This window comes from Canis lupus, chromosome 9 (genome assembly GCF_048164855.1).
Source record: "Canis lupus baileyi chromosome 9, mCanLup2.hap1, whole genome shotgun sequence".
Classification (NCBI taxonomy): domain Eukaryota; kingdom Metazoa; phylum Chordata; class Mammalia; order Carnivora; family Canidae; genus Canis; species Canis lupus.
In genome coordinates this window covers 5,772,182-5,792,782 of record NC_132846.1, presented here as the reverse complement: position 1 = coordinate 5,792,782, position 20,601 = coordinate 5,772,182, and the positions used below count along the sequence as shown (strand labels likewise).

At 55.5% G+C, this 20,601-nt stretch overlaps 2 protein-coding genes across 12 annotated transcripts; one reads left to right on the top strand and one right to left on the bottom strand.

The window, feature by feature from the left end:
- Positions 1–582: 582 nt before the first annotated feature.
- On the top strand, positions 583–16,263 carry ADCY4 (adenylate cyclase 4). 10 transcript variants are annotated; one of them, XM_072838028.1, is made up of 26 exons: positions 1,040–1,530; positions 2,764–2,961; positions 3,051–3,212; positions 3,819–3,968; positions 4,413–4,561; positions 4,641–4,752; positions 4,858–4,920; positions 5,445–5,572; positions 5,721–5,879; positions 6,139–6,271; positions 6,474–6,647; positions 8,957–9,000; positions 9,162–9,248; positions 9,464–9,533; positions 9,884–9,981; positions 10,670–10,754; positions 10,868–11,005; positions 11,618–11,728; positions 11,990–12,174; positions 12,376–12,460; positions 12,892–13,050; positions 14,567–14,713; positions 14,933–15,115; positions 15,207–15,321; positions 15,641–15,765; positions 16,034–16,263. In XM_072838028.1, the coding sequence occupies exons 1-26, from the start codon at positions 1,372–1,374 to the stop codon at positions 16,184–16,186; spliced, it is 3,372 nt and encodes a 1,123-aa protein (XP_072694129.1). In that variant the 5' UTR covers positions 1,040–1,371; the 3' UTR covers positions 16,187–16,263. The 10 variants fall into 10 exon arrangements, 8 of the variants coding, with proteins under 8 accessions (XP_072694133.1, XP_072694126.1, XP_072694132.1 ...); XM_072838032.1 differs by lacking the exon at positions 1,040–1,530 and adding an exon at positions 583–1,018 and having other exon boundaries at positions 4,641–4,920; XR_012036332.1 differs by having other exon boundaries at positions 1,038–1,530; positions 4,641–4,920; positions 15,207–15,317.
- A 1,570-nt stretch (positions 16,264–17,833) lies between these two features.
- LTB4R (leukotriene B4 receptor) lies at positions 17,834–20,267 on the bottom strand. 2 transcript variants are annotated; one of them, XM_072838045.1, is made up of 2 exons: positions 20,111–20,267; positions 17,834–19,491 (listed from the first exon to the last, which is right to left on the bottom strand). In XM_072838045.1, the coding sequence occupies exon 2, from the start codon at positions 19,433–19,435 to the stop codon at positions 18,437–18,439; it is 999 nt and encodes a 332-aa protein (XP_072694146.1). In that variant the 5' UTR covers positions 19,436–19,491; positions 20,111–20,267; the 3' UTR covers positions 17,834–18,436. The 2 variants fall into 2 exon arrangements, with proteins under 2 accessions (XP_072694146.1, XP_072694145.1); XM_072838044.1 differs by having other exon boundaries at positions 20,107–20,262.
- Between the last annotated feature and the right edge of the window lie 334 nt (positions 20,268–20,601).

The following is a 20,601-nucleotide window of genomic DNA, read 5'->3' as shown; positions in this document are numbered from 1 at the left end:
AGGAGACTGGAGAGCTGACACTGAAGGAGGCAGGAGGCAGAGGCCCTGCCTGTAGCTGAGGCGGAAGCGGGATGCTGAGGACTGGGGGGTGGGCAGTGTGGCACACAAGGTCAGGCCCCAGCTGGCGGCAGGAAGGAATCTGGGAGGCCTGGCTCCTGGGGTAGCTCTAATCTCTGGGCGGAGCACTTCCTCTAGATCCCGTGAGACCCCACCCTAAACCAAATTTTCCTCTGGGCTATGGAGATTCCGCACTGGGGTCCTGGGGGTAAGGGCTCTCCATGGGCACCGAAAGACACCACACACCTCTTGCCCTGCACGATGCCCCCAGCCTCTTATTTTCCTCCATTACAAGCACTCAACACCTCCACTCCCTCGCACCTTGCTTCCCAGGTGGAGCCCTTTGACCCTCAGCTGGTGTCTGGAGTGGAGAGCTATGGCCTGGCAGAGCTACACAGACGTGCCCCCTCCCATGGGGCTGGACGGCGCCACAGGGACAGTTCAGACCGCACAGCAGCTGCATCCAGGCTGGAGGGGAGAGGAGGGGAACGGTGGCAACCCCGTCCACCCCGACCCAAGTCCTAGTCTCCGATTGGGCCCCACATTCTTCCCTACGTTCTCATCAGCCTTTGACTCCAGCACCGCTGCATTCTCCCCGTGGCCAAGGGTTCCACTCCCATTTTGACACTTGCTCCTGCGCCCAGCCCAGCCCACCCCCTCGCATCTCCCACAGTCCCATTCCCCTTTCTCAAGGGGACTGGAGGGGGGAGGCGACGCCAGTGTTAGGGGAGACAATGAGGGAGGGAGGAGGCCTGGGGAGTCCGCCACCGCGCACGGGAAGGGGCCGGGCAGTCCGGCCGGGGAAGTGGGAGGGGGCCGCGGCGCCGGAGGGAAGCGCCTGCCGCCCGCGGCTCTAAGCCACTAGCTCCTCGGCGGCCGGGACTCCACCACCGGCCATCGCGGGCTCCCTCCTCGGCCTCGGCCTCGGCCTCGCCCAGCAGCCGCGGCAGCCTCGCGGGCCGTGAGTTTGGGCGGGGCCGGGGTGGGGTGGGAGGGCAGGAACCCGAAGCTCCCTTGCTTCCACCCCAGCCCGGTCCCCTCCGGAGACGAGGCTTTTGCTAGGACACCTCTGCGGGCTGGGTTTGAGGGAGGAGGAGCGAAGGATCGGGCAGGCAGCCCTCTCCAGCCAGCTGGGAAAAGGCGGGGAGGCCCCGGGGAGTGCCGGGCGATGGGGCTGGCGGCGGGGAGGCCGCGCGGCGAGGCTAGACCCAGCGAGCCAGGAGCGGCCCCGGCAGTAACGCGGGCCCCGGCGCTCCCCAGCCCCGGGTTCGCCCTCCGCCGGCGCCGGCGCCGCAGCCCCGGGCGGGGGCGAGCATGGCCCGCCTCTTCAGTGCCCGGCCGCCCCCCAGCGAAGACCTCTTCTACGAGACCTACTACAGCCTGAGCCAGCAGTACCCGCTGCTGCTGCTGCTGCTGGGGATCGTGCTCTGCGCGCTCCTGGCCGTGCTGGCTGTCGCCTCCGCCAGCGGCAGGGTGAGGGGGCAGCGTCTGGTGGCGGGACTCCTGGGGGCGGCGGGGGGCTCACTGCCGAGAGGGCGCTTTCGGGGTGAGGATCTGGGAAGAGGTCTTCTCTTCGGTGTGCGCTCTTTGCTGGAACCCAGGAAGGAAGTGCCGAGCCTTGCTAGGAAATGTAGTGGTCCTGGACAAGTCCCTGCACCTCTCTGGGCCACAGTCGCTGGGCCGCTGGGAACAGGCTGAGCTCCGGGGGCTTCTAATTTCTCTCAGGGCACTGACAGCCTTTCCGCGATCTCCTCCTTCTAGAGTGAATTCAGCAGCGGGTTTTCCCATTTTCCAGAAGGGAAATTACACTGGGCCCCGGGGGAATCCGCTTCCTGGTTTTCTCTCTCTCACGGGGGCTGTGGGGCGGCCCGACCCATAGACTCCCAGAAGACGCCTTCCATTCCACTCACATTTAGTCCCCAAATAAAGCTATTTCCAGTTTCTTTTTTTAGGAGAAAGGGGGTCTTCAATTCCATTTCTGGAAATATCCTGCTCCCAAGTTTTTTCACGTTTCGGAGGCAAGTTGGGAAAGCTGCTAAACTGACCAATTCTTGCCGGGCCACCTCGAAGCCCAGGAAGAGGTGGGGACGCAGGGCAGGGACAGCAGCAGGAGGTCAACGCCCAGAGGGCCAAAGTGTGGTGCTCCTCCCTGGCCTGCCAAGGAGAGGGGTTCCAGGTGCCCTCGGCCGCTGGGGCACTTCTTGGAGGGTGGGGGCAGGGGCTATTCCCAGCCTTGTGCCCAGAGCAGGGAATCTCCTGAGCAAATTGGCCAGGTTCAGATACACTCATTCCTAAGTGCCTTCTGTGAGGTAGGATTTTTCACTTGCTTCAGGACCCCAGGAAGGTGCTTGAATTCCTGTTTGACAGACAAGAAAGCAAGCTCAGAAAGTTCCCAGATTCACAAATACGCAATATGGGTTCTAGCCAGAGGCTCTGGGTGGGTGGCCCAAGGCTCAAGCCCTGCTGCCACATAGCAGTGAGATATAGGTTGAACCCTATGAGATAGCTCTGCAGATTCTAAACAGATTATTGGCAACATCCTATGGTTCAACCTAACCTGAATGACCAGCCCAGGTGCCCTGTCTCCTTTTCCTACTTGAGTTTGAGACACTTTTCAGAAGTGTCCCAGGGGGCTGCCTTTCTTCATCTTGGAGGAGCTCCCCAACTCTGCACTCCAGTCTTGCCGCAAGCAGCCCCTCCCCACAGGATCTAGCCTCAGACCCAGGCTTCCTGATCACTGTGCTGTGTGCGCTCGGCGGCTTCTCACTGCTGCTGGGCCTGGCATCCTGCGAGCAACGGCTACAGCGCTGGACCCGTCCCCTGTCCGGCCTCGTGTGGGCAGCGCTCCTGGGGCTGGGCCATGGCTTCCTCTTCACTGGGGGCCTGGTGAGCGCCTGGGACCAGGTGAGAGGAGCGAGCGGCAGGTGGAGCAGGGGGCAGGAGGACTCCCAGGCCAAGAGCAGCTGGCAGCTTCCCATGCCCCTCTCCCTCAGGTGTCCTTTTTCCTCTTTGTCATCTTCACCGTGTATGCCATGTTGCCCTTGGGTATGCGGGATGCCACCGCCGCGGGCCTTGCCTCATCACTCTCCCACCTGGTGGTCCTTGGGCTGTACCTTGGGCCTCAGCCGGACTCCCAGCCCGCGCTACTGCCGCAGGTGAGAACGCTGGTAGCCCAGTCTGAGCCCGGGGACGGCTGCGCACATTGGCTCCTCTGAGCATGCACCAGCCGCTCACTGAGCTGTGACTCCATTGAAGGGCGCAATGCTAAGCACAGGTACTAACACATACGCCCAGACAGTGCCCTCATGGAGCGGGTACACCAGTGCAGCATAATGCTGCAGACACCAGAAGACGCCTGGGCCCGCGGGGAAGGGACTTCACCAGGGAGCCAGAGTTGTGGGGACAGAGGTGGATGATGGAAACTTCACTGGGAATATAAAATTGGAGCTTGAGTAGTCTTGTGCTGCAGCGGACGCAGAGGGAAGGTAGATGGTGGAGTGGTATTCCAGGCAGAGGAAACGTATGTGCAAGGGTTTCTAGACCTAAGAGGCCTCGTTGGTGCACAACCAAGTCTAGAGCAGGGGTACTGCAGGGGAGGAGAAGCCCCCCTACAGACTCCCCAGTGTGGCACCAATTGCCTGGAAATTCTTAGATCTCTAACTGTAGAGTCCTCCTCAACCCTCTTGGGGACCAACTCCAGCTATACACTTGAGGACCCCCACTCCCACAGAGCGTCCTCTGAGGCTGACCCTCTCCCACAGCTGGCAGCAAACGCGGTGTTGTTCCTGTGTGGGAATGTGGCCGGAGCGTACCACAAGGCGCTGATGGAGCGTGCGCTGCGCGCCACATTCCGGGAGGCACTTCGTTCGCTGCATTCGCGCCGGCGGCTGGACACGGAGAAGAAGCACCAGGTCCTTGAGCCGACAGGGGGGCTGGGCAGGACCCGGGTTTGAGAAGGGGGTTGTTTATATCACCCAGCTGGGCTCCTTAGCAAGCCAAATGACTTTGGGCAGGTTACCTGCCCTTCTCTTTCCTCCTTTGTAAAACGTGGCTACTGTGCACCTTGGAAAGTTGTGTTACGTCTCAAAAAACCTGAAGCTTGTAAAAGCACTTTTTTGATACGAAACGAAGAACTCTAACCCTGGCATTGGTGCTGGGAGTTAAGTCCCTAAATATGAATGGTGCAGGATGGGGTGCTGAGGCCCAGCTTTATGTGAAGGGGGAGGTCTGGAGGGGAGTTCTCTGGGGAGCATCTAGTGGGGCTGGAGAAGTGGGTGAGCTCCTAAGTGGTTGGAAGGCTGGGACTCCTGGCTTTAGGTTGCAAGAGGATTGATGTTCATGGTGATCTTCTCCAGGAACACCTTCTCTTGTCCATCCTTCCTGCCTACTTGGCTCGAGAGATGAAGGCAGAGATCATGGCCCGGCTTCAGGCTGGACAGGGGTCACGGCCAGAGAGCACCAACAACTTCCATAGCCTCTATGTCAAGAGACACCAAGGAGTTAGGTATGAGAAAGGATGGCCAGAGGGGAGGAGGGGCGTGGGCTGAGATCTTGACCCCAGTGATGCAATCTGCCCTCCCCAGCGTGCTCTATGCTGACATCGTGGGCTTCACACGACTGGCCAGTGAGTGCTCCCCTAAGGAGTTGGTGCTCATGCTCAACGAGCTCTTTGGCAAGTTCGACCAGATTGCCAAGGTCAGAGGGGGCCTCCCTCCCTACCCAGGGCCCTTCAAATGCTCCACCCTGGAGAGCCCCTTCCAAGGGAAACTCCTGACACCTAAGATCCCAGTCCCATTTCAGAGCCCATGTATCCCAATGGAAGATATTCCAATGGAAGTAGGAAACCCTCTCAAACAACCCCAGGTATGGAGCTGTTCACCACACATCTCAAACCTGGAGAGACTTCTCAACATCTCCACAGATGCCTCAACCACAACACCCCCAAATGTGCTCAGAACCCCCAGTGTAGGGGCCTGTGGACACTATACCGAATCTAGAGAGATTTTCATATGTTTTAATCTTAGGGAGCCCTTCCAAGGGAAATCTCTGCCCTGTACAACCTCAGCCCAGCTCAGCCCAGCCACCTGTTCAGACCCCAGGGATGCCCCCAACAAACCTAATTTTGGGTGTCCCCCAGAAAACCTCAGTCTCGAGGGTATTTTCATGTGCTCAAATCTGAATACACCTTACACATGCCAAAGCTGGGGGAGACCCACAGACCTCAGCCAGCCCCATATCAAGTTAAGGGAATCCCTAGATCTGACCGAGTCTCCCAACTGCAAAATTCTTCAGGAATATCACATTTGCTCCCACTTTTCCCAGCTGCCCAGTGCCTCCTCTGACCTCTAACCAGGTGCCCCCCTCCCCCTGCATACACACACTCCCAGGAGCATGAATGCATGCGGATCAAGATCCTGGGAGACTGTTACTACTGTGTCTCTGGGCTACCGCTCTCCCTGCCAGACCACGCCATCAACTGTGTGCGCATGGGGCTGGACATGTGCCGGGCCATCAGGTCAGCTCAGGTGGGTGGGCAGGAGGGGTACCAAGGGCTGGATGTGGGTGAGCAGCAGGCAGGGTAGTGGAAGTCCTCTTGGAGAGAGGGAAGGGTGTGGCATGCATAGGGCCAAAGGCAGCTTTCAAACTGTGCCCTACGTACTCAGGAAACTCCGGGCAGCCACCGGCGTGGACATCAACATGCGTGTGGGGGTGCATTCAGGCAGTGTGCTCTGCGGAGTCATCGGGCTGCAGAAGTGGCAGTATGATGTCTGGTCCCATGATGTCACCCTGGCCAACCACATGGAGGCGGGTGGCGTGCCAGGGTGAGAGGTGGGGCTGCAGGAACGCACAGGAAGAAACCAAACGGGCCCCTCACATGCTGCCACCCGATTCATAATTCCCTAAAATGAGCACAATCCCACGTGGAACTCAAGGGAGATCCTAGCATGCCGGGAGGGGTGCTGGGAGACATATCCTGTAGCACAGGGCCTTGCTTAAAGTCAGGCCTCTGGAAGGATCCTTGAAAAAAACTGAGAGGTTTGCAGGCCCTCCTTCCTAATTCCCCCTCCTTCCTCTTTCCAGAAGAGTACATATTACAGGAGCTACCCTGGCCCTGCTGGCAGGGGCTTATGCTGTGGAGGACGCAGCCATGGAACACCGAGACCCATACCTTCGGGAGCTAGGGGAGCCTACCTACCTAGTCATCGATCCCCGGGTAAAAGCCCAGCCTGGCCCCCAGGGGCTGGCCCATCCTAACCACCCACAACAAATAGGCCTGATCTTCTCTCCTATGCCAGAGATTGAATTCCTGGATCCCAGTGTGTGTGTTGAGGGGGAGGAGACCCCATCTTCTAGGGAGTGTTGGGAAAATGTAGAAAATGTTTGTGATCCTGACTCTCAGTCCTCATATGCCCCAGGCTGAGGAAGAGGATGAGAAGGGCACTGCAGGAGGGTTGCTATCCTCTCTCGAGGGCCCCAAAATGCGTCCCTCAGTGCTGATGACCCGCTACCTGGAGTCCTGGGGCGCAGCCAAGCCTTTTGCCCACCTGAGCCACCTAGAGAGCCCCGTGTCCACCTCCACCCCTCTCCCGGTAAGTGCACCTCTGGCATGAGCCCTAGCACTTACTGACTCCACCCCCACTGCCCTCCCAACTTCCCCACACCCACCACCCATGAGTCATTTGATGACATCTCAAGATCCTGAACTGTCTGGTTGCTCCCAGTCACTGGCTCAGACCTTTCCTTGCCCTTCTTTCCAGAGAAAGAGCAAAGATGACTGTCTTCTGAGCTCACTTGAGTTGCAAAATCCTGTAGCACTATGTCCATTGTTCCCCAACGTCCACTCTGGAATCCTCTTCCATCAGTACCACAAAGACCTAGACGACACTTCTGGCTCCAAAGCCAGTGCTCACAACCATTCCCACCAGAAAACATCTCTATCAAATTCCATTCCTGAGACTGCACACTCTCTTTTAATCCCCACTAGGATTGGGAAGGTGGTGCAAATCAGTTATTGCCCCTCCTCTCCAGCATTTGTGTCAGGATAAGATGAGATGACAGTGAAAATCTCCCATGGTCTTGAAGGAAGTCACCCTGAGCAGTCAGGGGTTGGGGAGAGAGGGAAGAGAGAAAACCAGCCTTCATCCCCCACAGCAGCTGGTTCTAAGGGTTGTTGCTTGGTCACAAGCAGTCAGAACCCTCTCTTGCAGGAACTGAGGCCATGATCCAAAAGGCTTGCCCCAGGATTAAGTTTCTCAGCCTGCTTTCCTCCATTTTATCTGATCTTCCAGCCACCTTTCTGCAGATCATCCTCTCAGAATCTTCTCTACTGGGTCAACCCAGTTGGATATATGGGATGACTTCAGAGTACCCTTTCTATGATCCATCTCCCCTCCCCACCCACCTAGCAGGAAAGCAGGCCAGAGATTAGTAGACACTATGGAATGGGGGGATGTCGCAGCAGTGATTCAGGAGAATACCTAATTCAGAGCCTTAACATGGGGTAGAAGAAAGGTCAAAAGGGCTGAGTGAGCAGGAGAGAGAGAAAGAAAGAATCTAAGACCCTGCTGGCTATTGCAGGATTCCCCCACCCCCACCCCAGGTGGAGGTAGAGTAGAGGGTGGGCTTTGGTGGGAGCCTGGGGACTGTGAGACAGTGCTGGGTGCAATGCCCATGGCGAGATGCCCCTCAGAACCCACGCCAGACTCCCCCAAAACCCCACTAGTGTGCAGACTAAGAAATGTCAGGATGGAGAAGTAGGAACCCCTAGTTCAAGGGTATCTCCTGAGGCAGGACCTCATCAGCCCAGAATTCACTCCTCAGCCCCTGAAGTGCCAAGCCCTCCGTCAAATGTTAGAAATCCTGAGAATCACATTAGCTTACCCTTAAACAATGGGGAACTCAGGTGGCAGGGCAGTGTTGGTGCTAGTATACACCATCCATCCATCCCTCCTGCAATTTTAAAGAACCTACTATGTGGCAGGGGCTGGGCTAGTTCTTGAGAAGACAGAAATGAATAAAACGTTTTCCCTGCCTTCGAATAACATACAGGCATCGAGCAAGATGGAGAGGCAGGCAGGTAGTTTGAAAAAAGTTGGGCTCAGACCTAGAGGCATAAATGGGCTCATACCTAGATCATCCCTCTTAATCTCCCTTTTCCTCCCCTCTCCCTCTCCTATATTCTAGGTTTGGGCTTGGGGGCCCCTGTGACCCTGTGGCCTTCATATAAGCCAGAGGAGCAGGAAAGAACAGTCACCAGACCCCTGGTCCTGGGCAGTGGCCACTGCTCTTCATTCTTTTTCTTGGGACTTGTCTCATCTGCTTTACTTGTCCTCTCGCTTTCATATCTTTGCACACAGTGCACCTTCCTTCTGGTGCTGAAAAGAATGGCTGTGACCAGGTTTGTTTCTCTTCCTTCCTCTTTCCCTTTCTTCTCCATTTTTTGTTTTCTGCTCCCACCACCTCTCAGCTGTGGTCATAATCCTGACCACAAGGGAGTCAGAATGTTCTGCTGCTTCACTTCAAACCAATGAGGATTTTTTGGCATGCTGGGGTGATGGGCAAGTCCCTGCCTTTGGGATTTGTTCAGTCCTTAGGGAAGATGACCACTCCTCAAGCCTATAGGGTTGTCTCATAAGTGTTAGGAACCAAGGATATAAGAGCATAAGGACCCTGGGTGTCTAAAGAATCAGGAAGAAACTTTAAGGAATAAATGTGGTTTGACCCTTCCCTTAAGGGCAGGTGGGATTTGGTGGAAAGAGGAAGTCCTTAAAGGCAGGGGGAACTCACATCAAATACTCAAGGCCAAGGACGTATATAGACATGGAATGCCTCATGGCAGAGAGGTTTCAAGGATGCTCAGCATCTCCTCATCTCCCCCTTTGCTGTGGTCTCCCCACAGGAGAAGACGCTGGCCTCCTTCAGCCCCCAGTGGAGCCTGGACCGGTGAGGAGACCCCAGCAACTCTGACAGCGAGGCTGTCGGCTGTCGGCTGTCGGCTGTCGGAGTGACCTGCCTCCATCCTCCCTGGGTGGGGGGCTGCTCCTGCTTCACCCACCTACTGTTGAGAATCTCCTATGGTGACAGGTTGGGCTCTTACTGTGCAGGAGCCGTACCCCCCGGGGACTAGATGATGACCTGGACACTGGGGACGCCAAGTTCTTCCAGGTCATCGAACAGCTCAACTCTCAGAAGTATGGAGAACAAAAGGCAGCCGGGAGGGGCGGGAGGGCTGGGCCCTTGCAGTAAGGTAGAGGAGAGATGTGTTTCCTGATGTCCTGGTGGGAAGGGAAGGGCTTCCCTGCTCCCCCCAGGAAAACACACATCTGTCCATCCTCCCGCCCTCACCGTCTCCACCCTGCCCTGCTCTGCCCTTCCCTTTCCTCGCCCGCCCCCTACCTCCTACCAGACAGTGGAAGCAGTCAAAGGACTTCAACCCACTGACACTGTACTTCAGAGAGAAGGAGCTGGAGAAAGAGGTGGGTGTGGGGGGTAGCAGCGGAAAATCCTCTAACCTTAGGTCCTCAGCCTTGGGGCAGGGGCAAGCCCCGTGGACGCACCTCACCTCCCAGGTCTGCCCAGTTTGTGATCCTGGGGGTGAGGGGCTTGTGTTTCTCTCCAAATGGACATCACCCTGTAAATTGAATTACTAGTTGGGGATGGGAGGGAGGAGGGCAGCTCCTTGGAGAACCTGGAGGGGCTACCAGAGACTGCACTGGAGGGTGAGGCCATGAGGCCCGGACATGCACTTCTTGCCTCAAATTGGCACCTCCAAGGTGATGGGCAGCCTTGGTGGGCCCTGTCTCCATACTGACCCTTGCCCTTCCAGTATCGACTCTCTGCACTCCCTGCCTTCAAATACTATGCAGCCTGCACCTTCCTGGTTTTCATCTCCAATTTTGTCATCCAGATGCTGGTGACCAACAGGTGAGAGAGTGCCCCAGGCAAGGGGGGCCCTGACTCACACACATACCACCAGGCTCCTGCTGGTCCTTGACCCACACTTTCTTCCTTTACCCACTTCCCCTTGGCTTCAGGCACTGACTGACCCACAGAGGAAGCGTGTGTTCTGGGGAAGCAGTGATAATCACAGCCTTCATTTTATGATCATACATCCTGTGGACTTTCTACATAATCCAAGCACTTTCACATGCCTGTCTCTAGGTCCTAACAGCTTTTCCATAAAACAGGTTCTGTTTCCATTGAGAAGCTCAAATCTCACAGCAAATGAACTTAGAAAGCAGGTCCTCATTTTTAGTTCATGGCTAGGAGGGGCTGCAAGGAGTTGTCCAAAACTCAGCTAGGTGGAAGGCCTTTGGCCTGAAGGCCCAGAGATTGACCTGGTGCAGCCTCGGCCCCTTCATGAGCCCCCTGCCCTTTCCAGGACTGTCCTTACCTCATTAGTTCCTGCCACGCCCCACCACTGCCTTCAACCCCCTCAGCTTTCCTGGATCATCAGTGTGTAATGCCTTTGTTCAGCTCAGACCCCACTGGGGGGTCAGTTCAGATCCCCAGGACTGCTCCTCCTCACATATCCCGACCCGGTTGCACAGCACCCTCCTGACACACAGAGCCTCCTCTGACCCGGCAAGTCCTCTCTCTTGTCTCCCTTTAGGCCTCCAGCTCTGGCCATCACCTATAGCATCACCTTCTTCCTCTTCCTCCTCCTCCTCTTCGTCTGCTTCTCAGAACACCTGACGGTGAGGTGGGCTAGGGGGTGGAAGCTTGGTGAGCTGGGCCCTTACCACGACCTGGCCCAAGGGATGGGGGTTCCCCCAGCCCCATGGCTAAGATTCCTGTGCTCCTTCCACAGAGGTGTGTCTTGAAAGGCCCCAAGATGCTGCACTGGCTGCCCACACTGTCTGGCTTGGTGGCCACCCGGCCTGGACTGCGAATTGCCCTGGGCACTGCCACCATCCTCCTCGTTTTTGTCATGGCTGTTACCAGCCTGGTGAGGGCAGAGGGGCCCCTATTCACCCCCATCAGGGCCCATTGGACCTGTCAGAGGTTGAACAGGTACTCCTGGATTTGGGAGAGCAGCTGGACTGAGGCCAGGGGATTCTGGCAATGTTGGACAAGTATAAAGAAAAAAAATCAATCTGCCACCTGCGTAATTGTTTATAGCACTTCGGTGGACATCCTATCTTTCCTATGTAGGCAGATCTTCATTGTGTGCTCACTCACTATGATTTTGTAGCTGAGTTTGGCTAATTTTTCAGAACTTATAATCATTACTAAAATTCTATCCCTGAAAGACACCTTAGGAATCATCCCCAGCCAAGTTACAGAAGAGGAAGCTGAGGCCCAGAGAGGTTAAGTGGCTGACGAGATCACACAGTGGATCCATTGGCAGACTAGTGCTCAGGACACCCATTCCTCCATCCCTGCCCACCCAGCAAGGACCCCAGTCCTGGGGCTCCCTCACCAGCCAGAAATAGCAGACTCCTCCCCTTTGGAGGAGTCTGGCCCTGACTCATCCCGAGGTCAGCTGAAACCCAGCACAAGCCACCGTTATACCCAAGTGAGCCGACTGCCCACCTCAGCTCTTCACCTCTTTCTGCAGTTCTTCTTACCGGCAGCATCGAACTGTCCTTTCCGGGCTCCCAATGTGTCCTCCGTGGCTTTCAACCTCTCCTGGGAACTCCCTGGGTCCCTGCCTCTCATCAGCATCCCAGTGAGTGTTCCTCATAGCCCTGAATCTCTTTCTCCAGAGCCTTCTTTGGCTCCTCCCCCTACCTCCTTAGTTGAAGAACATTCCATCAGGTGGATTGGGATAGACATAAAACACACTTGATGTGTGTTTGTGTGTATGACACCCCCATCCCCCGGATAGGACCTGGGCCCTGTGAGGGCAGGGCAGGGAGCCCTGGGATATTCTCCCCCCCACACCTGTGGCATATGCCATGCCCCTTGACTGCCCTGCCTGGCCCCACAGTACTCTATGCACTGCTGCGTGCTGGGGTTCCTGTCCTGCTCCCTCTTCCTGCACATGAGCTTCGAGCTGAAGTTGCTGCTGCTTCTGCTGTGGCTGGGGGCTTCCTGCTCCCTCTTCCTGCACTCCCATGCCTGGCTGTCCGACTGCCTCATCTCCCACCTCTATCCGGATCCCTTGGACTCCAGGTGCGCACGGCCACTGGACAGGGTGCTCAGGCCCTCTGGGAGCAAAGCAGAGCTGTCCTCACCTCATTGGCCTGAAGCAACCACAGGGCAAAGGGGGAGGGTGGGGGAGGGTGGCTGAGGGCTACATGAGCCCTGGGGGTAGGGAGGAGGCCATCAGGAAGAGGCAGGGCAAGGGGCAACCCTGATCCATGGCCTCTGCAGGCCAGGGGTACTGAAGGAGCCCAAACTGATGGGAGCTATCTCCTTCTTCATCTTCTTCTTCACCCTCCTTGTCCTGGCTCGGCAGGTAAGTCACCCAGTTCAGCCTTCTAGGGCTTCCCATATTTGTGACTTGGTCTTTCTCACCCTTTCTCTCAATCTTACATCTCCAGGGTTGAGCCCAAACGGTGTGCCCATTGGAAGCTTCTACGTGAAACTTCCTGTTCCCTTTCTTTCTCCTTAACTACCCAAGGGAGATGCCCTCAAATCCTTCCTCCCTCGTCCCTCCCACCCTAAGTCCAGGAAAACCACCCACAAGAAAGCATCCACTGCCAATTCTCCCCTAGTTTGAATCTCGTTTCAGGGGAGCCTCCCTGGGGATAGTTGCCCCTTGAGCCTTCTCTCTAGACTGGGGAGTGGTGCAGTTTGGGGCATCATGTGTTTGGGGGGTGAACACTCAGGAGCTGAGGCTCTCCCTGCACTGCGCATCTCCCCATGGGCCTTTGGCCACCTTGCCAGAATGAGTATTACTGCCGCCTGGACTTCCTGTGGAAGAAGAAGCTGCGGCAGGAGCAGGAGGAGACAGAGACAATGGAGAACCTGACTCGGCTGCTGTTGGAGAACGTGCTCCCTGCTCACGTGGCCCCCCAGTTCATTGGTCAGAACCGGCGCAACGAGGTGACTCCCACCCCAGACTCTGAGCCCCAGATGCCATAGGGACTAGTTTCAGATGAGAGTCTTGGCCCTTGGCCCCACATCTCTGGACTCCCCAGAGCCCCTGGTGGGTCAAGTGGCTGCCTGTTCCTGTCAGATAGTGCCTCTATTTTCATGAGCTCTTAGGCTTCATCTGGTGAGCACAGAACCTCTGAGTTCTAAGTTCTTACTTAGAAGGAGCATCCTCTCCAACTCATGGCCACTCGGTGCCTTCGAGTGTTGATGGGAGTTGTGTGGAGGACACAGTCCACAGTCCATGCAGCTTTCTGGCCCTGCACTATCAGGATGGTAGCCACTAGCTATGTGTGGCCATTTACATTAAGATTAATTAAAATAGAACCTTCATTTCTGCAGCCTCACTGGCCACATTTCAAGTGGCTGAGAGCTGCTTATGGCCAGTGACTGCCATATTAGATGTTGCATATATAGAACTTTCCAACACCATGGGAATTTCCATTTGTAGATGTTAATCGCCATCCTCAAATATCGTGCTATAATCAGACCATCAGAGAAGGTCACCCACATATTTGCACCATTTTAGTTGTACCACCACCACTTCACTCTGTCTGCTATAGAAATACTCTTGGCCTCTCTTGAGGAATGTTAAAAGAAACAGGTCAGGGGCTGTTTCACAGCTTCATGCCCTCACCGGTTTCTTTCTTTCTTTCTTTTTTTTTTTAAGATTTTATTTATTCATTCATAGACACACACACACACACAGAGAGAGAGAGAGAGAGAGAGAGAGAGAAGAGAGGCAGAGACACAGGCAGAGGGAGAAGCAGGCTCCAAGCAGGGAGCCCGAAGTGGGACTCGATCCCGGGTCTCCAGGATCATGCCCTGGGCTGCAGGTGGTGCTAAACTGCTGCGCCAGTGGGGCTGCCCACCAGTTGCTTTCTGTAGTCAAAATTGGCAGTGGTTCTACATCTCCTGGTTTCTTCTCTTATTTACACTGGGACTCTTGTAACTGCTCCTGTTTCTATCTTCACATTGGCTACTAGAAAGCCCGGAGCCAGAATCTAGGACGAACAAGGACTTCGTGTCACCCATTTTGTGAACCAACCTCAAATAAGATTCCATCTTTACCAGCTTACCTTTATTTTCTCTTTGTCCCATTTTCCCTATTATTTGATCTTCCAAATAGTAGCCATCTTTGTAAACTGACTTAACACCTTTTAGCAGTAAGATATGATAGAAAGATGATACCCATTGACACCATTTCCATTCTTGAAGAGACTCCTTTCACATTGCTATAAGGTGATCCTGAGTTCAAACCCCGTCTCTCCTCGAATCATCATGAGACCTAGTCTTTTACTCCCAAGTCACACATCCCTGGGATAACCTGGCCCTACCCCCTCCCTCCTTTCCAATACTTCTTAAATACAGGGGTAAGAGTATGGACGCAGGGAGAAGGGCCCATGCAGACAGACCCACAAGGAGAGGAACGTGGCTTGCTCCCTCATCCCAGCGTCTCCCCCCCTAGGACCTCTACCACCAGTCCTACGAGTGTGTCTGTGTCCTCTTCGCCTCAGTTCCAGACTTTAAGGAGTTTTACTCTGAATCCAACATCAACCATGAGGGTCTAGAGTGCCTGCGGCTGCTCAATGAGATAATTGCTGATTTTGATGAGGTGACAACTCCAAGGGTCCCCCAGATCCTTTGTTCTGAATGCTAGAATTTCCCACCAGTCCCTCCTGCCCATTTGCTCTCCAGCCAGGAGCCCATCCTTCTCTCCCTGGCCCTGCTGCTCCTTCTCTGATCCTCTAGCTCTCCAGAAACTCTTCCCACGATCCACTCTCCCTCCCACCACAAATCCTGACCCCACAACCTGGTCCTTTCATTTCCAAAGGCCTGGGGCTGGGCTTCTGAGAGGGAGGAGGGAGAGAGCAAGAAAGCCTGGGGACACAGCCTCCTTTCTGTACAGCTGCTCTCAAAGCCCAAGTTTAGTGGGGTGGAGAAGATCAAAACCATTGGCAGCACCTACATGGCAGCTACAGGCTTAAATGCCACCTCTGGACAGGACGCACAGCAGGTACAGCACCCCTTCCTTACCTATCAGCCCATGAGGGGCTCACACTGCTGGGCCCTCACTGACCCATCTTGTGGGGCCGGCTTGTTGCTAGGATGATGAGCGAAGCTGCAGCCACCTGGGCACCATGGTGGAGTTTGCAGTGGCCCTTGGATCAAAGCTGGATGTCATCAATAAGCACTCATTTAACAACTTCCGCTTACGTGTGGGTGAGGGCCCTCCCTTGTTGGGGCGGTCTGGGACTTCCTCTTCACCTTCCCAAGCTCTTCCTCCCCTAAGTCCTTTATTAGCTACTCCCCAGCTCACCCCCAGCCCCCTCCAGCCTCCTCTCTGGGGATGGAGCATGAAGCTGCTGGGCCAGGAGCTCTGGGGCTCAGCCACTCCTTCCCTGAGCCACACTTCTCCAGGCCCTCTTTTCCTCTAAGAACTCTAGGCCTTTCACCCCAATTCCTGGAGCTTCCCCTTCCCCTGTCCCTCCTCAAATTCTGCCCACCACCCAGGGCCTCTCTTTACCATACCTCTTGTCAGGGTTGAACCATGGACCTGTAGTGGCTGGAGTGATTGGGGCCCAGAAGCCACAGTATGACATCTGGGGCAACACGGTGAATGTGGCCAGCCGCATGGAAAGTACAGGAGTTCTGGGCAAGATCCAAGTGAGGAGGCCACATTGGAGGCATGGGATGGGGGGATCAGATAAGGCCACCCCCACACTCCAGACTCACTTTTTTTTTTTAATTTATTTATTTATTCATGAGAGACACACAGAGAGACAGAGACACAGGCAGAGGCAGAAGCAGGCCCCACGCAGAAAGCCCAATGTGGGGACTCAATCCTGGAACTCCAGGATCACGCCCTGAGCCAAAGGCAGAGGCTTAACAGCTGAGCCACCCAGGTATCCCGACTCACACCTTTCAATCGCAGGTGACTGAAGAGACAGCGCAGGTGCTGCAGTCCTTAGGCTATACCTGCTACAGCCGGGGCATCATCAAAGTCAAAGGCAAAGGGCAGCTCTGCACCTACTTCCTGAACACAGATTTGACGCGAACTGGCCCTCCCTCGGCCACCCTAGGCTGAGACTCCCAACCACCCTCTCTATTCTAAGATCCTCAATAAAAGGACTCAGGGGGCACCTGGGAGGCTCAGTCTGTTAAGTGTCCAACTCTTGATTTCGGCTTAGGTCGTGATCTCAGGGCTGTGAGATGGAGCCCCGCCGTGGGGTCAGCGCTGGGTGTGGAGCCTGCTTAAGATTCTCTCTCTCCCTCTCCCTCTGCACTCCCTTCTCCTCTCTTTAAACAAACAAACAAAGAAACAAACAAACAACAACAAAAAACCCGACTCTGGTACCACTGAGGCCAATTGATGTCAGAAGCTTCTCTGGTATAGCTGCGGATCACTTCCTGCTTGCCTCTCAGCAGGATGCTTCTTCCCAGGCTAAACTGAGTGTCTGTGTGTATGCAAGTATGACCATGAATGTGTTAGAAAGGAGTGATTCTTCTTCACAAACTGAGGACTGCCTCAGCCTCCCTGCCTGATTCCAGTATTTAGTACACTTTGGAAAGATAAAGAATTTTAGCCACATGACTCAAAATAGGATTTGTCCTTTCTGTTTCCACCCACAAATATTGAGAAGGAGTAGCTAGGAAAATGTCATTTGACCTTTATTCACTCAATAACCACTAAATAAGCACCTGCTCTGTGCTTCCTAGGCAGCATGGGTGAGAGGTCTGGGAAATGACCTGTCGGGTCACTCCCTGTTTCAGCTGCTATCGTCAAACTGACCCACGCTTTCCAGCCAAGACCTGCAGACAGTTTTGAGATTCTCTTGTTCTCATGTCCCTCAGATTCCTGTCGGTGCAGGTGCTTATATTCTGTGGGACTGGAAGCTTCCATGGTTCATTCCTACTTGTTCATATTTGAGGGTTTGTGAGTGATATCTTGATACCCTAAGTTTGTTACAGATGTTGCACATGGATTCTTGTTTTTTCTCCAAGAATAGGAGAAATTCAAAAAATATACTGCTGTTACTTCTACTACCATCTTCCTAAAATGCAGTTGGAACAGAGCCAGTCTGAGGCTCTCTAAAACAACAGTCACCCCTCAGAAAGTATGACTTGTCCCTCTCACTTCTGGGAATCCTCATTTCCTAAGAGTGACCACGGTCACAGAAGGCATCGGGCTGTATTTGGGAGCAGGCAGAGTGCTGACATGCAGAATTCCAGGGCCTAAGGTCTGATGACTTTGTTCTCAAGTAATACCTCCTTGGGAGATGGAGGGAAGGAAGGCAGTGACCTAGAACATTGCCCACGGAAAGGACAAAGATGAGTAGCAGGAAGTTGGAGCCATGGTAACAGTGATATCATCACCAGCTTCAGGGGTAGAGGTCCCCAGCAGTGCCACGTGTTCTCAGAACGTCTGCTGATTCAGGGAGTCTGGAGTGAAAGCCCACGTGGGTGGTCTTTGTTGGTCAACTTCTTCAGGAGTCTGTAGACCTGTGTTGTTCTAAGTATGATCTGCAGAGCACCTGCCTCAGAATAGGGGAGGGGAGGAGGGCCTGGTTTCTGTATCTTTGTGTCCCTTCCAAAACCAAAAATCATGGGAGGCCAAAGGATGTGCCTCTCAGCCATTGAGAAGGACCCCAATAAGAGCACCCAGTGGCAACCCCACCCCCTTGCCCATCACACAGGCAGGCACCCCCAACACAGGATTGACCCAGCTTGAGACTTCTGTTTTATGTTTTATTTTATTTTTTAAAAAACATTTTATTTATTTTTTCCTGAGAGAGAGAGACAGAGGCAGAGACCCAGGCAGAGGGAGAAGCAGGCTCCATGCAGGGACTCAATCCAGGGACTCCAGGATCACGCCCTGAGCCGAAGGCAGACGCCAAATCGTTGAGCCACCCAGGGATCCCCGTTATTATTATTATTATTTTTTAATAAAGGTTTTATTTATTTACTCATGAGAGACACAGGCAGAGGGAGAAGCAGGCTCCCTGCGGGGGGCCTGGTGTGGGCTCCGTCCCAGGACAACCGGGATCACGAGCTAAGCCCTGAGCCAAAGGCAGCCGCTCAACCACCCGACCACCGACCGGAGCCACCCAGGTACCCTCAGACTCGTTTTAATTGCAGAGCTGCTCCGGGCCCTCACTCGCCCTCACCTGCCCCGCCCCTCCCCCCGCTGGCGTCCCCCTCCTCCTCAGGGTACAGAACCAGGTCAGGCCAACGTGGGGGGCGCTCTGCCACGAGAAGAGCCAGAAGAGCCGTTGTCCTTCCCCCACCAGCAGCAGCAGCAGCACCAGCAGCACCTCCCAGGCCTAGTTCAGTTCGCTCATTGGAGAGGGTTGGTGGAGTCTGCCAGGGTCTCGGAGGTGCCAGGCTCGGGAGGGGCGGCGGGGCCCCTCACCGTCTGGGCCAGGGTGCCCCCGCGGCGGGTGCTGGACGCCTCGGAGCCGGTGCCCTCCAACAGCTTGGCGACGAAGCCCACGCCCGCGGAGCGCAGCAGGCCGCCGCCCGCGCACGCGTACAGCACGGGGTTCACGCTGCTGCTCAGGAAGGCCAGCGCGATGAACACGGAGCGGGCCAGGCGCAGCCACACGCCCGCTGGCCCCGAGCCCTGGCCCGCCAGCGCCCGGCCCGCCTCGGCCAGGTTCACCACGTGGTAGGGCAGCCAGAAGGCGGCGAAGGCCAGGATGATGAGCGCCACCAGGCGGCCGGTGCGGCGGCTGCGGCGGAAGCGGCGGGCCTGCAGCCTGCGCCTGATGTCCCAGTAGCTGGCCACCACCACCAGGAAGGGCAGCAGGAAGCCGGTGAGGGCCTCGAAGAGCAGATGGAAAGCCCTGAGTCGGTCGCTGGAGTACTTGGTGAAGCACACCAGGCTCTGGTTGTTCGGTGCCAGCACCGTGCGGTACATGATGACGGGGATGGCCAGCAGAAAGGACATCACCCAGATGCTTGCCAGCACCCACCAGACAACGGACTTGGTACGAAACTTCTGGGACACAAAAGGGAGGGCCACCGCCAACGAGCGGTCCAGACTCATGGCGGCAATCAGCAGGACGCTGGCGTACATGCTGACGCCGCAGACATAGTGAAACAGACGGCAGCCAGCCAGTCCAAACACCCAGGTGCCCCGGCCCACAGAGTGCAGGAAGAAGGGGGCAGTGAGCAATACAGCCAAGTCGGCCACAGCCAGGTTCAGCACCAACAAGGCAGTGACAGAGCGCTTCCGCATCTTTACCAGGATGCTCCACACCACAAAGCTGTTGCCGGGAAGCCCCACAGCCAGCGCCACTGACAGTAGGATGATAGTCAACGGAATGACGAACATGACACCTAGTGAGGAGGTGCTGCTCACGATGTGGTGTCCGTGGCCACTGCAAGGACCTGGAGAGTGAGGGCGAACACGAGCATGAGGGTTGGGGACCAAGGTTTCCTGAGACCCTGGACACACCCAGCTTGAGTACTCTAGCCTGTCTCCAAGATCAGCAGTGTCAGTTGCCCCTCTGCAACCTCCTGCCTTCATCGCTGCCAACAGACCCATCCTCGGGGGATCTGGCTGAGCAGAAAGACTAATTTTCTAACTGGGCCATGGGGCTTCTTCCTACACACAGACCCCACTGCAAAATAGAGAGCAGTAGCAGCAGTAGTATTTCCATAACCTTTCTGCCTCCTTCCCTTCTGAGACCCAGAACAAAATGGGGGAGAGGGGCCTTTCTTACCAGGGCTGCACCCCTCAAAAGGCTAGCTTCTCTATCACTTGCCAGGCCCTTAGCCTGCTCAGTCCCATTGACTTCTTCAATCATATACCCACTTTCTCCAGAGATGCCCAGAGCCCACCAGGAATAATAGGGATGGCGAGCAGTTTGTGGATAGGAGACAAGAAGAAATCCTCCCCAGTCCTTTTCCCACTGGTCAGGCTTTCTTTGGAAATTCCTCTGCACCTTCTCTCACCATTGTATCCTGCTCTACCACTACCTCCCCAACTCCCAGGATACTTACTTACAGGCTTTGCTGGGTAGTGGTTGGAAACTGGTGCCAATCCCAAGGTCAGGGCAGAGTGGCGTAGCCTATTCCCAGATCTGCCCCAGTTCCAGGGTCCCAGCCCCAGGTCTGGGTGCTGTCCGCTAAGTCTGCCAGAGAGGAAGTACCGAGAAGCCGAGGAGGGGGAAGATACATCTTCCTGAGGGTGGGGCTGAAACTCCTAGCCCTCCCTTCACTTGGGGGGGGGGGAATAGTCTTTGTGTTCCAGAAGAGCCTAGCAGGGAGGAAGACTCCTTCGGGGTGGGACCAGATGAGAAGAGCCTAGGAGGGTGTAGTGAGAGGAAAGAGAGGGTGAGGGGAGTGAATAGGCTCGGGTGTGGCCTTAAATGCAGGTCTAGACTGGAGAATTGGAAAGAGTAATAAACTGTGTCATACAGGAGAAGGAGGGAAGGAAGCCAGAGACAGGAAATGGACTCAGATTGGGAGGCCAGAAGGTTGGGTATCTTTATATGT

Bases quoted from the DNA above. Each gene is read 5' to 3' on its own strand.
- ADCY4 (XM_072838025.1), top strand. From the start codon at position 1,372: ATGGCCCGCCTCTTCAGTGCCCGGCCGCCCCCCAGCGAAGACCTCTTC. The intron at 4,921-5,444 runs GTATGGAGCTGT...ACACACTCCCAG, and splicing joins ACCCTCTCAAACAACCCCAG to GAGCATGAATGCATGCGGAT. The intron at 5,880-6,138 runs GTGAGAGGTGGG...TCCTCTTTCCAG, and splicing joins GAGGCGGGTGGCGTGCCAGG to AAGAGTACATATTACAGGAG.
- LTB4R (XM_072838045.1), bottom strand. From the start codon at position 19,435: ATGTTCGTCATTCCGTTGACTATCATCCTACTGTCAGTGGCGCTGGCT.